The 12,567-nt window shown below is 46.0% G+C and overlaps 1 protein-coding gene across 12 annotated transcripts in view; it reads right to left on the reverse strand.

The window, feature by feature from the left end:
• Nucleotides 1-12,567, reverse strand: part of CLEC16A (C-type lectin domain containing 16A) — a 377,291-nt gene that overhangs the window by 216,658 nt on the left and 148,066 nt on the right. For 10 of the 12 annotated variants that reach the window (XM_033914729.1, XM_033914726.1, XM_033914722.1 and 7 more), the window contains one exon: nucleotides 3,671-3,794. In XM_033914729.1, coding sequence (XP_033770620.1) covers nucleotides 3,671-3,794 — 124 coding nt within the window. The remainder of the gene's footprint in view (nucleotides 1-3,670; nucleotides 3,795-12,567) is intronic. The other 2 variants (XM_033914725.1, XM_033914723.1) reach the window with 1 other exon arrangement.

Here is a 12,567-nt window from a genome sequence, read left to right on the forward strand (position 1 = left end):
GTACTTGTGTTCCTTATTTTTTCTTCCTAAGTGCATGACTTTGCATTTTTTCACATTAAACTTCATCTGCCATTTATCTGCCCAATTTTCCAATCGGCTCAAGTCGCTCTGGAGTTCCTTGCTGTCCTTCTGCGATTTGATTGCCTGTCATAGCTTTGTGTCATCTGTGAACTTGATGATCTCATGGATGTTCCATCCTCCAGGTCATTTATATTTGTTTAGGGGATCTTTGATATGCAAGATGGTACCACAAATTACTACTTCATACGTTAAAGGAATCTCTGATTCTAAAATATTATTAATATGTCCCCAAATTGATCTCCAAAAAATCAGTATTTTAGGGCAATAAAACAGTAAATGATCCAATGTTCCTATGTCAAGGTGACAGTGCCAGCACCTATTAGATATAGAATTAACTAAGTTATTCAATCTAACTGGGGTCCAAAAAGAACCAAGTTTATTTCATAGATGTTTATGCTGTACACCTCATCCTCCAAGACCAAATACGTGGCCATCGAGATGCAGAAATATACTGCTTGATTTCAATGCTCCAAATATCTCTAAGAGCGTTTTTGGGTTTTTTATTCATAAGTTCAGATATTAATTTATACCACTTAATGGCTTGATGTCCTAGCATGTCTGCCTGAAAACAGAGGAACTGCAGGCTATAAAAAATTTTTAAATTACGCCATTCAGGGAACCCTTTCTGAATAGCCTGCTTCAGTTGGAACCATTTGTAAAATTTAAATTTTGAAATACCAAAAGATTGTTGCAACTGTGAAAAATCAAGCAAATTTTCATTTAAAATAACATCTCCTAATGTTCTTATGCCTACTTGCATCCAATCCTTCCAGGCAATTTTAAACCCGCCTATTTGTATCTTGGAGTTCAGCCATAGGGATTGACACAAAGACTGTTCTATAGGAATTTCAGTTAACTTATTTATACATCTCAGGGTCTTCCAAGTATCCAAAATAATGTTATTATCCTTAGCATAACTAGGTAGTTTAATGTCCAATACATGAGACAGACACATTGGGGACATATTACTACAGGATGTCTCAACGTGCCCTGCTGTGGTTAGCACCTATTAGAGAGCATAGCAAGTTCTTGTGCTAATCCTGAGCTAATCGATGCACAGCAATGCCGATGTGCTGATTAGCACAAAAATACCCACCCTTTGCCTCCAGACACACCCTCTAGGCCAGTGGTCTCAAACTCACGGCCCAGGGGCCACATGCGGCACGCTAGGTACTATTTTGAGGCCCTAGGTATGTTTATCATAATCACAAAACTAAAATAAAACAGTTTCTTGATCATATGTCTCTTTAGCTATAAATGACAATACAGTGGTACCTCGTGGCTTGATTTACTGCATTCAGAACGTGAACTCGCAGGCCTTGAGCATGCGCAGATGCTCAAGGCCCAGCAGAAGAGGAGGCCGATCTTCGGGCACCGGCACCAAGCACAAGACATGCCAGTTCCGGTGCCCAGATGACGTTATGAAGAGGCGGGGGGGGGGGGGGTGCCCAATCGCGGCGGGGGGGGGTGCCGGATCACGGCAGGGGGTTGCCGAATCGCGAGGGGGGGTGCCGCATTGCGGTGGGGGGAGGGTGCCGGATCGCAGGGGGGCTTCGGGGGGAGAAATGCCGGTTCTCGGGGGGGGTGGGGAACATATCAAAACGAGTTTCCATTATTTCCTATGGGGAAACTCGCTTTGATAAACGAGCATTTTGGATTACGAGCATGCTCCTGGAACGGATTATGCCCGTAATCCAAGGTACCACTGTATTATTATTAAGACTTAGCCAAAAGGAAAGATTTATAAACTATAAAGAGTTTTACCTCATGTAAAGTCGTCATTTCTTTAATAAGACATTAACTATTTTTTTCTGAGGCCCTCCACCTACCTACAAATCCAAAATGTGGCCCTACAAAGGGTTTAGGTTTGAGACCACTCCTCTAAACTGGGCAGGAGTCCTCCAGCTTTAGCCCTGTCAGTGGGGGGTGCTTTTTCACTATCACATATTCAATAATGAGAGGAAAGCTGTGCAGAACTCCAGGGAACCTACCTGTCTCTAAAAACTGAAAGCACAATATTGAGCAGTACCCCCCTACTGGAAGCAATACAATCGGAAGACTCCTGCTCCGCTCAGAGGGAACAGTACAATCAGGTACAGTAGGTATGTCATATTTATTAATTCCTAAGCAGGGCTATAGAAAGACTAAGGTATGTCAGAACAAAACCTCTACCCACAGAAACAGTATACAGGCCGCCTTTCTGATGTGACTATTATCTTAATTATATGTGCCTAATTTTCTTTCTATCCATGAATGAGCCCAAAGAACATTTGGCAAGGGATGTAGTTTTATATATGTTCTCCGTTGTCACGCCCTCACTTTGGAATGCAATGCCATCGTACCTTCGCTCTGAAAATTCTCTAAACAAGTTTAAAACACACCTTAAGACATTTCTTTTTAAAGACGCTTATTAAAATTCCAATTGAGCTCCCCAAAAAACGGGAAAATAAAAACACTTTCAGGAAGCGACACCCCTTTTTTTCCTCTTGTTTTATCCTTCCCTTCTTCCCCTCCTTTTATTTTCATTTATACAATGTAAATAAAATTTTCCCTTTCCCCTTCTTTCCCTTTGTCCCATACCCATCGTAATAAAGTCTTTGTTTTGATCTCAATCCCCCTATTTTTATTTCAATTTTATTTTTTTAAATATAATTTTAACATTTTAAATAATCTCTTATTTTCTATTATTATTATTGTAAACCGACCAGATACTTGTGATGGTTGGTATATCAAATTATAAATAAACCTGAAACTTGACTTTTGTTTCTGTTCTCATATACCAGTTTCCGATGCAATCTTTCCGACTTCCAACTGCACAAGCAACTAGATATCTGAAATTACCGCTTAGGTTTTAAGCGGAGTATAAGTTTTTAAATAAATAAATAAGAACATAAGAATGGCCATATGTCCATCAAGCCCAGTATTCTGTTTCCAACAGTGGTCAACCCAGGTCTCAAGTCCCTGTAGCTAGATCCCAAGTAGTAAAACAGATTTTATGCTGCTTATCCTGTACTGCAGCAGTTTACATACAACCAGCATCTGAAATCCACACTGCCAGAACAGCAGCACAATCAGCCATCTCAACTGAACTCGCAGGTAACATAGAGATGGCTGCAGGTTTCAGAGTAGAGGTCTGCACGGGAACGGGGATTGCGGGGGTCCCGTGGGAATCCCCCCTAACCCACAGGACTCCCACGGGGACCCCCCTCTAGCCAACGGGACTCCCACGGGGATGGAAGGCTTTGGAAGCAGGGTTCGTCCTTATAATATAATGGACACGTCAGCCTTAGTAAAAGAGGGGGTTTATAAGTTAATTACCTGAACAGAAAACAAAAAAAGGGTTCCACCAAAGAGATTCCACAAGGAAAACAGCAACGCAAACACAAAAGAAACTGTGGAATTGATGATCCTGCCAGAAGTAATTGCTGCTTTTTATGGGGACGGGCGGGGATGGAGGCAATTCCTTGCGGGGATGGGTGGGGACGGAGAGGATCCTGGTGGGGACGGAGAGGATCCTGGCAGGGATGGGTGGGATTTCTGTCCCCATGCAACTCTCTATTTCAGAGCTCACTGTCTTCCACCCAAGTACCTGCTCTGATTTGATTCCATGCCAGAAGCAGCTGCACTCTTCTCTTCATCCGTTATGTTCTGTTCTGTTACAACCGAGGCCATTTCGGACAGCTTGCATCGTTCCATAATTACCATCTCTATTTCTAGCAGGGAAATAGTTAGAATTAGTTTATGACATAATAAAGTACTTTGAGTATTTTTAGTTCAATTGGTGAGCATTATAAAGAAAGAAAGAAGCTTTGCTAGTACAAGTTATTTTTAGAATTATGCAGATAAAAAAAAGCAGTAGCAGGTTATTATGGGACAAGACAAATGGTTATGATAATCAGAAAAGCAGAGGGTAAAGCTCTATTTTTAATCTGTAGTGATTATAGCACATTCCCTACTAACATACAGCATGTACCTTTTACAGCTAAATGAAACCTTGTTGGGTTTTCTTGGCCTGGCAGCTCTTATGGGCTTTCAGTTTAATTGAAACTGGCTTCTTTTAGACCAGGGGTGCCCAATACGTCAATCGCGATCGACAGGTCGCTCGCTCAGGCGACCCCAGTCGATCGCAGAGCGGGTTCCCTTTTCCCCTTCTCTTTTTTCCCCTCCTGACTGGCCCGCCTCTTGAAGAATGCCAGCCAATTAGAGTGCTGGCAGGGCGGGGTGAACGTCGGTGGCGTACCAATGGGGGGGGCGGTCCGCCCCGGGTGCACAGACGGTCAGGTCCGGGTCCTCCTGCACTTCCTTTCCCCCAGTCCGCACTCGGGGCTCGCGCCTGCCTGGTCCTGTGCCGCCGCCCAAATGGTGCTGTTGGTTCTCGTGAGACTCGCAGGAGTTGACTGCACCATTCGAGCAGCGGTGCGGGACCAGGCAGACGCGCTCCGGACTCGCGTCTGGATTTCACTTCTGGCGCAGAAGGGGGAGCCAGCCGAGCTGTCACCATTCGGGCAGCACAAGACCAGGCAGGCGCGCTCGGGGCTCACACCTGCCTATTACCGCCGCAGCAGATGGGGACTTGGGTGGCTGTCCAGCAGGGAAGGCTGCCTGGACCGCCAGGATTGCATCAAGGTACCGGGGGGTGAGGGGATGTTTAAAATATCAGGATAGCCAGGGAGGGAGGGAGGGAGGGATTTTAAAAGGTACTGAGGGTGGGGAGATGTTTAAAATACCAGGTTAGCCATCTAGGGAGGGAAGGAGGGATTTTAAAAAGTACAGGGGGTATGATTAAAAAAGGTACTGGGGGTACGTAGGGAGAAGATTTAAGGTACTGGGGGCATGGGGGATGGTTTAGGGTACGAGAGGGTTATAGCGCCTGCCTGTCACTAGGCCTGCCTGCCTGCCCTATCCCTGCCTAGCGGCAGTGCTTTGGGGGAGGGCAGGGAGACAGAAGGAAAGAAGGGAAACAGAAAAAAGAAGAGAGAAAAAAAGAAAGGGAGGCAGGGAGAAAGAAAGGGAAGGGAGAGAGGAAGAAAAAGTTGGGGGAGGGAATGAGGTCTGGAGGAGAGGAAGCATACAGGCTGAAAGAAGGGAAGAAAGAGTGGATGCACAGTCAGAAGAAGAAAGTGCAACCAGAGACTCATGAACACCAGACAACAAGGTAGGAAAAATTATTTTATTTTAAATTTAGTGATCAAAATGTGTCTGAATTTATATCTGCTGTCTATATTTTGCACTATGGCCCCCTATTACTAAACCGCAATAGTGGTTTTTAGCGCAGGGAGCCTATGAGTGTTGAGAGCAGCGCTGGGCATTCAGTGCAGCTCCCTGCGCTAAAAACTGCTATTGTGGTTTAGTAAAAAGGGTGGGGGGGTATATTTGTCTATTTTTGTATGGTTGTTACTGAGGTGACAGTGCATCTGCCTTGACCTCTTTGAAAAAAACCCGGAATAGGAATGATAATTAACATTTTCTCAGCGTACAGTGTGCTTTGTGGTTTTTAAAAAATTTTTTATTGTTGGTAGATCATTTTGACTTGGTCATTTTAAAAGTAGCTCACAAGCCCAAAAAGTGTGGGCATCCCTGTTTTAGACTATAGATAAAAAGGAGAGGGCCAGTCCCTGCAGAAAGGTGACAAATGAGCAATGACTGGGCTAAGCAAGTTAGAAGGTGATAGAAGAGAAGGGGCAAAGCCCTAAGTAGTTACAAATGAAGGCTTATGGTGTCATAGTCTAAAAGACCACCACAAGTGATTAGTGATGACTCAGGAGAGGAACAGACTACTCAAATATCCACCTTGGTTGAAAAGCAATCACAATTACCTGACTTGGCCGTGTTTGAGCAAGATCTACCTATTTCAGGGGCCCAGAACTGTGCCAAACTCTATACACTATATCTATAAGGCCTGAAATATATCAATGACTTGGCTAGAATTCAACATCACAAATTGGGTAAAATATTATCTGGAGAATGTTTCAGCCCATCCTCCTTCCACTGAACAGCAAACCCAAACTAACTGAGTGTCTTTGGTTATGCACCCATTTGCATAAGTATATGCTAATAAAAGTAGTACTTACACACATTAGGGCCATGGGTGCTAAGTGTTATAGTGTGCAAATGTAAAAAGTACATGGGAAGGGTTCCCAGTTACACATCTAGCTTATAGAATACTAAAGGTTACATGAGCTCTTGCCACATTTAGGCACCTGTAGTCACACCAGGTTTTTGGCCGGTGTAACTTTGGGCTCCTAAAGACATGTTGATAGAGGGTTACACTAGTATCCTAGAAGAGAATCTGAATGTCCAGAGCTCATTATAGAATAGGTTCTCACTGCACAGCACTGGGGCACCTACGATGAAATACCCACTTATATAAGAACCGTCTCCATAGTGCCTGCACAATGACCATGTATGTATACTTAGCAGCCTTGATTATGGGTATAATATATGAATTAATTTAAATGTTGGTTTTTAAATTGCTAACATTTCTGTGCCAGCTGACTACTGATCCCTAAATTTTTCACTCAAGGATAACAAAACATGATTGATTATACTAATACTGTATATTTAAAATGTATTTTGTCTCTCTCTCATGTAATCTTATTTTGTACTCTACAAAGAGCAAGTAGTTAGAATGCTAAGTAATAAATGCGCAAAACAGCCAACCCTGAGGAGAAGACTCAGGTCCTGATGCTCAAAGCTCCTGCAACCCGGTAATGTTCAAAGCTCCTGCAACCCAGTAAAAAAAAAAAACACTGGTTTGGGAGTAATTTAGTTTTGCTGGGCTATGCTCAGCAGAAATAGCGTGCAATACATAAATAGCATGCAAAATGTATTGCACGCTATTTCTGCTGAGTAGCTCGGTAAAGGGGGAAGTCTGGCACTGGCCAACCCAGCTGTCAATCAGCTGACACACTGCAGCCAACCATACAAGGGATCGAGGGCCAATTAGAGACTAGGGATTTTGGATGAAACTGCCAATTAGAGACCAGGAATTTTGAGGAGGTGATTGAAGCGCAGAACAGCATAAAAAAGCCTCTTGTGATTTCTCTGCTATTAGCAGTTTTCCAGTGTTATTTTGGGTGGTCTCTTCCCAACAGCATTGGAGATGCAGCAGCACCCGGACCTCAAGTTTGTTTGTTTTTAATTTCAGCCGTGCAATATGGACATAGCTGTTGGGTATGTGTTGTGTGAATGCACAACCCATGCACAACAGCTGTGCCCATTAAAAAAAAAAGTCCTTTTGTATTTTAATGGAGGCAGCATGTGTTGTGCACTCACACAACACATGCACAGCAGCTACCAGTAGATCTAGAGCCAGAGCCAGTAGATCTAGAGCCAGAAAATTTCAGCTCCAATTCTTTGAAAATGGGATGGCGTTACTGTTTGTGCTTCACAAGGAGAGCTCATTAAAATACTACTGAGCTCCTTGTGATGCATTTGCATAGGGTTCTCGAAGGCTGCTACGAGGATTGGTAGCAGTCACGGAGAACCCTCTTGAGCATTGACAGATTTTCCATGCCAGTAAGACTGCTTTAACGAGTCTTACTGGCACAGAAACCTTTTGTGCATTGGAGCCTCAGTGGAAAAAGTGGAGATTGTGAAAGAGCGCGGGTTTTTTTTCTCACATTATAAAAACACTGCTAGTTCTTGTCAGTACTTGCAGAAACTGAGAACATGAAAAGCAACTATTATTACACTTCCCTCTTGTAAAGACAGTTCTTCCAGGACAAAGATAAGATACGCCAACTGGCCAAAGCAGGTCAGATCACAGTCTGGTTATTTTCAAAAATAAATGAAAATAGTATTCCCATAAACTTACTATGCCTTTGCCTAACATCACTTGGAATAAGGTAAAAAACCATTCCTGCATACTGGCATATGTTCTTGTCTTCTACTCCCCAGAGCAAATTTTGACAGGCAGGTACCAAAGTAGATTTAAGCGCAATAGAATTGAAAAGCTTGGCTTCCGCAGGTTCCAAGAAAAATAAGGCCAATCAAATGGAAAATCATATCCTTAGGTCTTTTTTCTAGTATTCTTTGAAGACACCAAATAAAAATATGTTCCTCTCCTGCATATACTGAGCCCTTATTCTCGGCTCCACCCCAGGCTACCAAAGGGTGCCAAAAATAATGATTTTTCTTCCTATTCAGACAGCTCTTACTGACTTTGCCAACTGCACCGAAAACTGAAGCATGTATCAATCAGAACATATACTGTATATTTAACTAATTTTTTTTTTAAAGATACTAGTAGGTAAATATAGCCTTTGCTGTATTACTAGATTATGAACTTCCTAAATAAATTTCTTTAAAACAATGTACTGTAACTCTAATCCAGAGCCCCAGAGAGCATGGGATATGCTGACCCTACCTCAGGGACCTGACTGCATTTCTACTATTCAGATGGCCACAGTAGCACAAGCTATTTAGGGGACGGAATTTAGGGGTCCTTTACTAAGCTGTGGTAAAAAGCGACCTTAATGCTCCCTGACACAGGTTTTTCCCATGTACTAAGGCAATTTTTATCACAGCCATAAAAATGGTCTTGTTATATTAATGGTCATGCACTAATGTTTATGTGTATTTTTAAAGTTTATTTTTTACTTTCTATACAGACTTTTCTGAAAAAAAAAAAAAAAAAAAAAAACTAGGCCAAAGTGAGGCCATTAAAAATTTTTACCTTGTAAACACTTACCACCACCTATTTTATAGGTGGTAAGGTCTCGCACGATATTCCTAAGCTAACTGATTAGCTTAGGAATGCCCACTCTTCGCCTCCTGACAAGCTCCCTGAAAAAAATTAATATTTAACTAAGCACTAATTTGGCAGTTATCGCAAGATGCCCAAGCGCATCCTGCGGTATGCCATTTTAAGTTATGTTATACGTGTTTTAATGCCTAACACAGTTTAATAAAAGGGCCTGTTAATTATGGGGGGGAGCAACTGCTTGCCCTGGATCAGTTGCATGGAATGTTGCTACTCCTTGGGTTTTGGCCAGGTACTAGGGACCAGGATTGGCCACCGTGAGAATGGGCTACTGTGCTTGATGGACCATTGGTCTGACCAGATAAGGCTATTCTTATGTTCTTAAAAAGATCCAAAGTAACACAGTAAAAGTCAGCAGATGAAGACCGATATGGTTCATCTGGTTTGCCCAACAAATCAGCTATACCTGCTGATTTGTACAGGATAGACCCATCTACACGTTGTTTAAAGTGTGAAAGCCAATTACGGTTTGCTTTGATTCCAATCTTTTTCTATATCTCCGATGGCAAAAAAAACTGCACAATTCATCCCGTCTGCCAAACAACCATATTCATTACATAAGAACATAAGAATTGCCGCTGCTGGGTCAGACCAGTGGTCCATTGTGCCCAGTAGTCCGCTCACGCGGCAGCCCTCTGGTCAAAGACCAGTATCCTAACTGGTCCTAACAGTATCCTAACGGAGCTCCGCCTTAAAAGGGGCGGAGCCAATGGCGCGCGGCCGTTCGGCGCTCGCCTTAGCGAGAGCGCCTTTGCGAAGGGCCTTGAGAAGGGCCAGGGCACTACACCAAGGTCAGCACACAACCAGAGGCAGAGAGTGAGTGTGGGTGAGAGGTCACAGCAGCAGCAGGCAGAGGGAGAGAGGACACAGCAGCAGCAGGCGGAGAGTGAGAGTGGGAGAGGGGACACAGCAGCATCAGGCAGAGGGAGAGAGGACACAGCAGCAGCAGGCGGAGAGTGAGAGTGGGAGAGGGGACACAGCAGCATCAGGCAGAGGGAGAGAGGACACAGCAGCAGCAGGCGGAGAGTGAGAGTGGGAGAGAGGACACAGCAGCAGCAGGCGGAGGGAGAGCGAGGAAGTGAGGACACCAACAGATCAGAGGAGACCAGAGTGGTGAGAGCCAGAGGAGAGAGCAGAGAGGAGAGAGCAGAACAGGCAGACGAGAGAGCGGAGAGCAAATAGACGGACCAAAGGAGCAGAGCAGAGAGCTGAGGGAGACCGGAGAGCGGAGCGGATAAGATGGAAATGGAGGCAGCCGGAATACACCAGAGCTTTCCAGTATACTGCATGGGGTGCCATATGTACGACTACCTCCCCTCGGGAAGGCGGGAGTACATATGCGGTCGGTGCCGGGAGCTGGAAGGCCTGAAGTATGAGGTCGCAAGATTGCAGGCCAGGATTCAGGACCTGGAGGGGCTGCACGCTTCAGAGGAGCCATGCCAGGCGTCTGAGGATCCAGACAGAAACAGCTCCATTGAAGATCAGGTGAGGGACCTTGAGAGATTCATCGAGGAGAGCTACAGGAGGGTCGAGGAGCAGAACCAGCAGCAACTCAGACAGGTGTCATCAGACGAGAGCCAGGACCCACCGGAGGATAGACCTAGTGGAGAGGCCAGGAGGGCAGAGGAGGCCAAGGACCCCGAGGGAGGAGCGCCCAGATTCACCATGGACACGGACCTGAGGCAGAGGAGGCTCTTAAGGAAGGGAAAGACTGCAATTGTTGTGGGAGACTCGATCCTGAGGGAGGTGGACATTCACGTAGCCGGAGGTCGAGAGGACCGGCTGGTGACATATCTCCCTGGGGCCAGGACAAAGGACATTGCCGACAGAATCGAGAGGATCTTGGACGGAGCCGAAACGGAGGAGACAGCAGTAATTGTCCACGTCGGAACAAATGATGTGAGCCGGAGGAATTTCAGCATGCCTGCGCTAACAGACCAGTTCAGGGTCCTGGGAAGGAAGCTGAAACGGAGGTCACAGAGGATAGCATTCTCGGAGATCCTGCTGGTCCCGAGGGCAGATGCAAGGAGGCAGGCCGAGCTCCAGGAGGTGAATGCGTGGCTGAGGAGGTGGTGCAAGGAGGAGGGCTTCCACTTTGTGAGGAACTGGTCGTCCTTCTGGGGATAGAGCAAGCTCTACAGGCGGGATGGCCTGCACCTGAGCACGGCGGGAACAAGAATACTAGCAGCCAACGTAAAGAAGGAGATCGAGAGGGCTTTAAACTACAGAGAGGGGGAAAGCCGACAGCTGACCTGATGACGCTTCGGACAGCAGTATCAAGAAAAGATGCTGAATGGGCTGACTGCAGGGAGGAGGACGGGGGTCCGATGGAACTCGCGATCAGACAGCGAGGGAAACACCAGGGAACAGCAACTTGCTGGGAGAAGTCTAAGGGGAAAGGGAAAACAGGTGATTCAGGAGGACAAGATGGCACCAGGGTGCAAACAGAAGGCAATAAGGTGGAGCCACAGGGAAAAGGGGAGACACAAGGCAAGGGGGAACAAACCAAGGCCCAGGGGACGATAGCACGGGAGGGGGCTGGTACTCCCCGGGGAAAAGCGGGGAGGTGGGGTGGAGGGGACATGGGGAGGAAGAGAGTTGCGAGGATAAAGGCGGAGGGCACAGCAGAGGCACCGGGAGCAGGAAAACGGCCCGAGACCCAAGGGAAGGCGGCCCAGGTAAAGGCAGAGGTGGAGGACAAACACCGGGATCTACAGTGCTTATACGCAAATGCAAGAAGCCTCATGGCTAAGATGGGTGAACTGGAAGTCATGGCCAAGGGGGAGGACCTGGATATAATAGGAATTACAGAAACCTGGTGGACAGAGGAAAATCAATGGGATGTGGCGCTGTCAGGGTACAAGCTCTACAGGAGGGACAGGACCCATAAGAAGGGGGGAGGCATAGCGCTGTATATAAAGGACTATATCTACTCGATTGGGATCGATACGGCAACAAAGGCAGAGGAGCTAGAATCGCTATGGGTCAAATTGCCGGGAAAGAAGAGTGCAGACATAAAGCTGGGGCTGTATTATCGCCCGCCTGGTGCGTCAGAAACAATAGGACAAGACTTGGAAGCAGAACTGAGACAGGAATGCAGGACTGGAAGTGTAACAGTGATGGGGGACTTCAACTACCCTGGGATAGACTGGAGTACGGGACACTCCAACTCCACGAGGGAAGCAGGATTCGTAGAAGCTGTGAGGGACTGCTTCATGGAGCAACTAGTCAAGGAACCGACGCGAGGGGATGCTACTCTTGACCTCATCCTTAACGGATTAGGGGGGCCTGCAAGAGGGGTAGAAGTGGGAGGAACACTAGGCAACAGTGATCACAACGTGATCAGATTCACATTAGAAAGGGGGTCACCCATAGTGGGGAGGACCGCAACGACTGCGCTCAACTTCAAGAAAGGGAACTATGTTGCTATGAGGAAAATGGTGGGGAGGAAGCTCAGGAACGGCTTTAGGATGGAGACTGTAGGGAGCGCCTGGACCCTTCTCAGGGACACACTGCAGGAAGCGCAAAAACTGTACATCCTCAGTTTCAGGAAAGGCTGCAAGAACAAGCGGTCAAAAGACCCGGTTTGGATGACACCTGAAGTAAAGAGGGTAATCAGTGACAAGAAAGTGTCCTTCCGGAAATGGAAGAGGGATCCAACGGAGGAAAATCACCAGGAGCACAGGAAATGCCAAAAGGAATGCCACCGAGAGATTAGAAAA

The sequence above is a fragment of the Geotrypetes seraphini genome, chromosome 11 (assembly GCF_902459505.1).
Source record: "Geotrypetes seraphini chromosome 11, aGeoSer1.1, whole genome shotgun sequence".
NCBI lineage: Eukaryota > Metazoa > Chordata > Amphibia > Gymnophiona > Dermophiidae > Geotrypetes > Geotrypetes seraphini.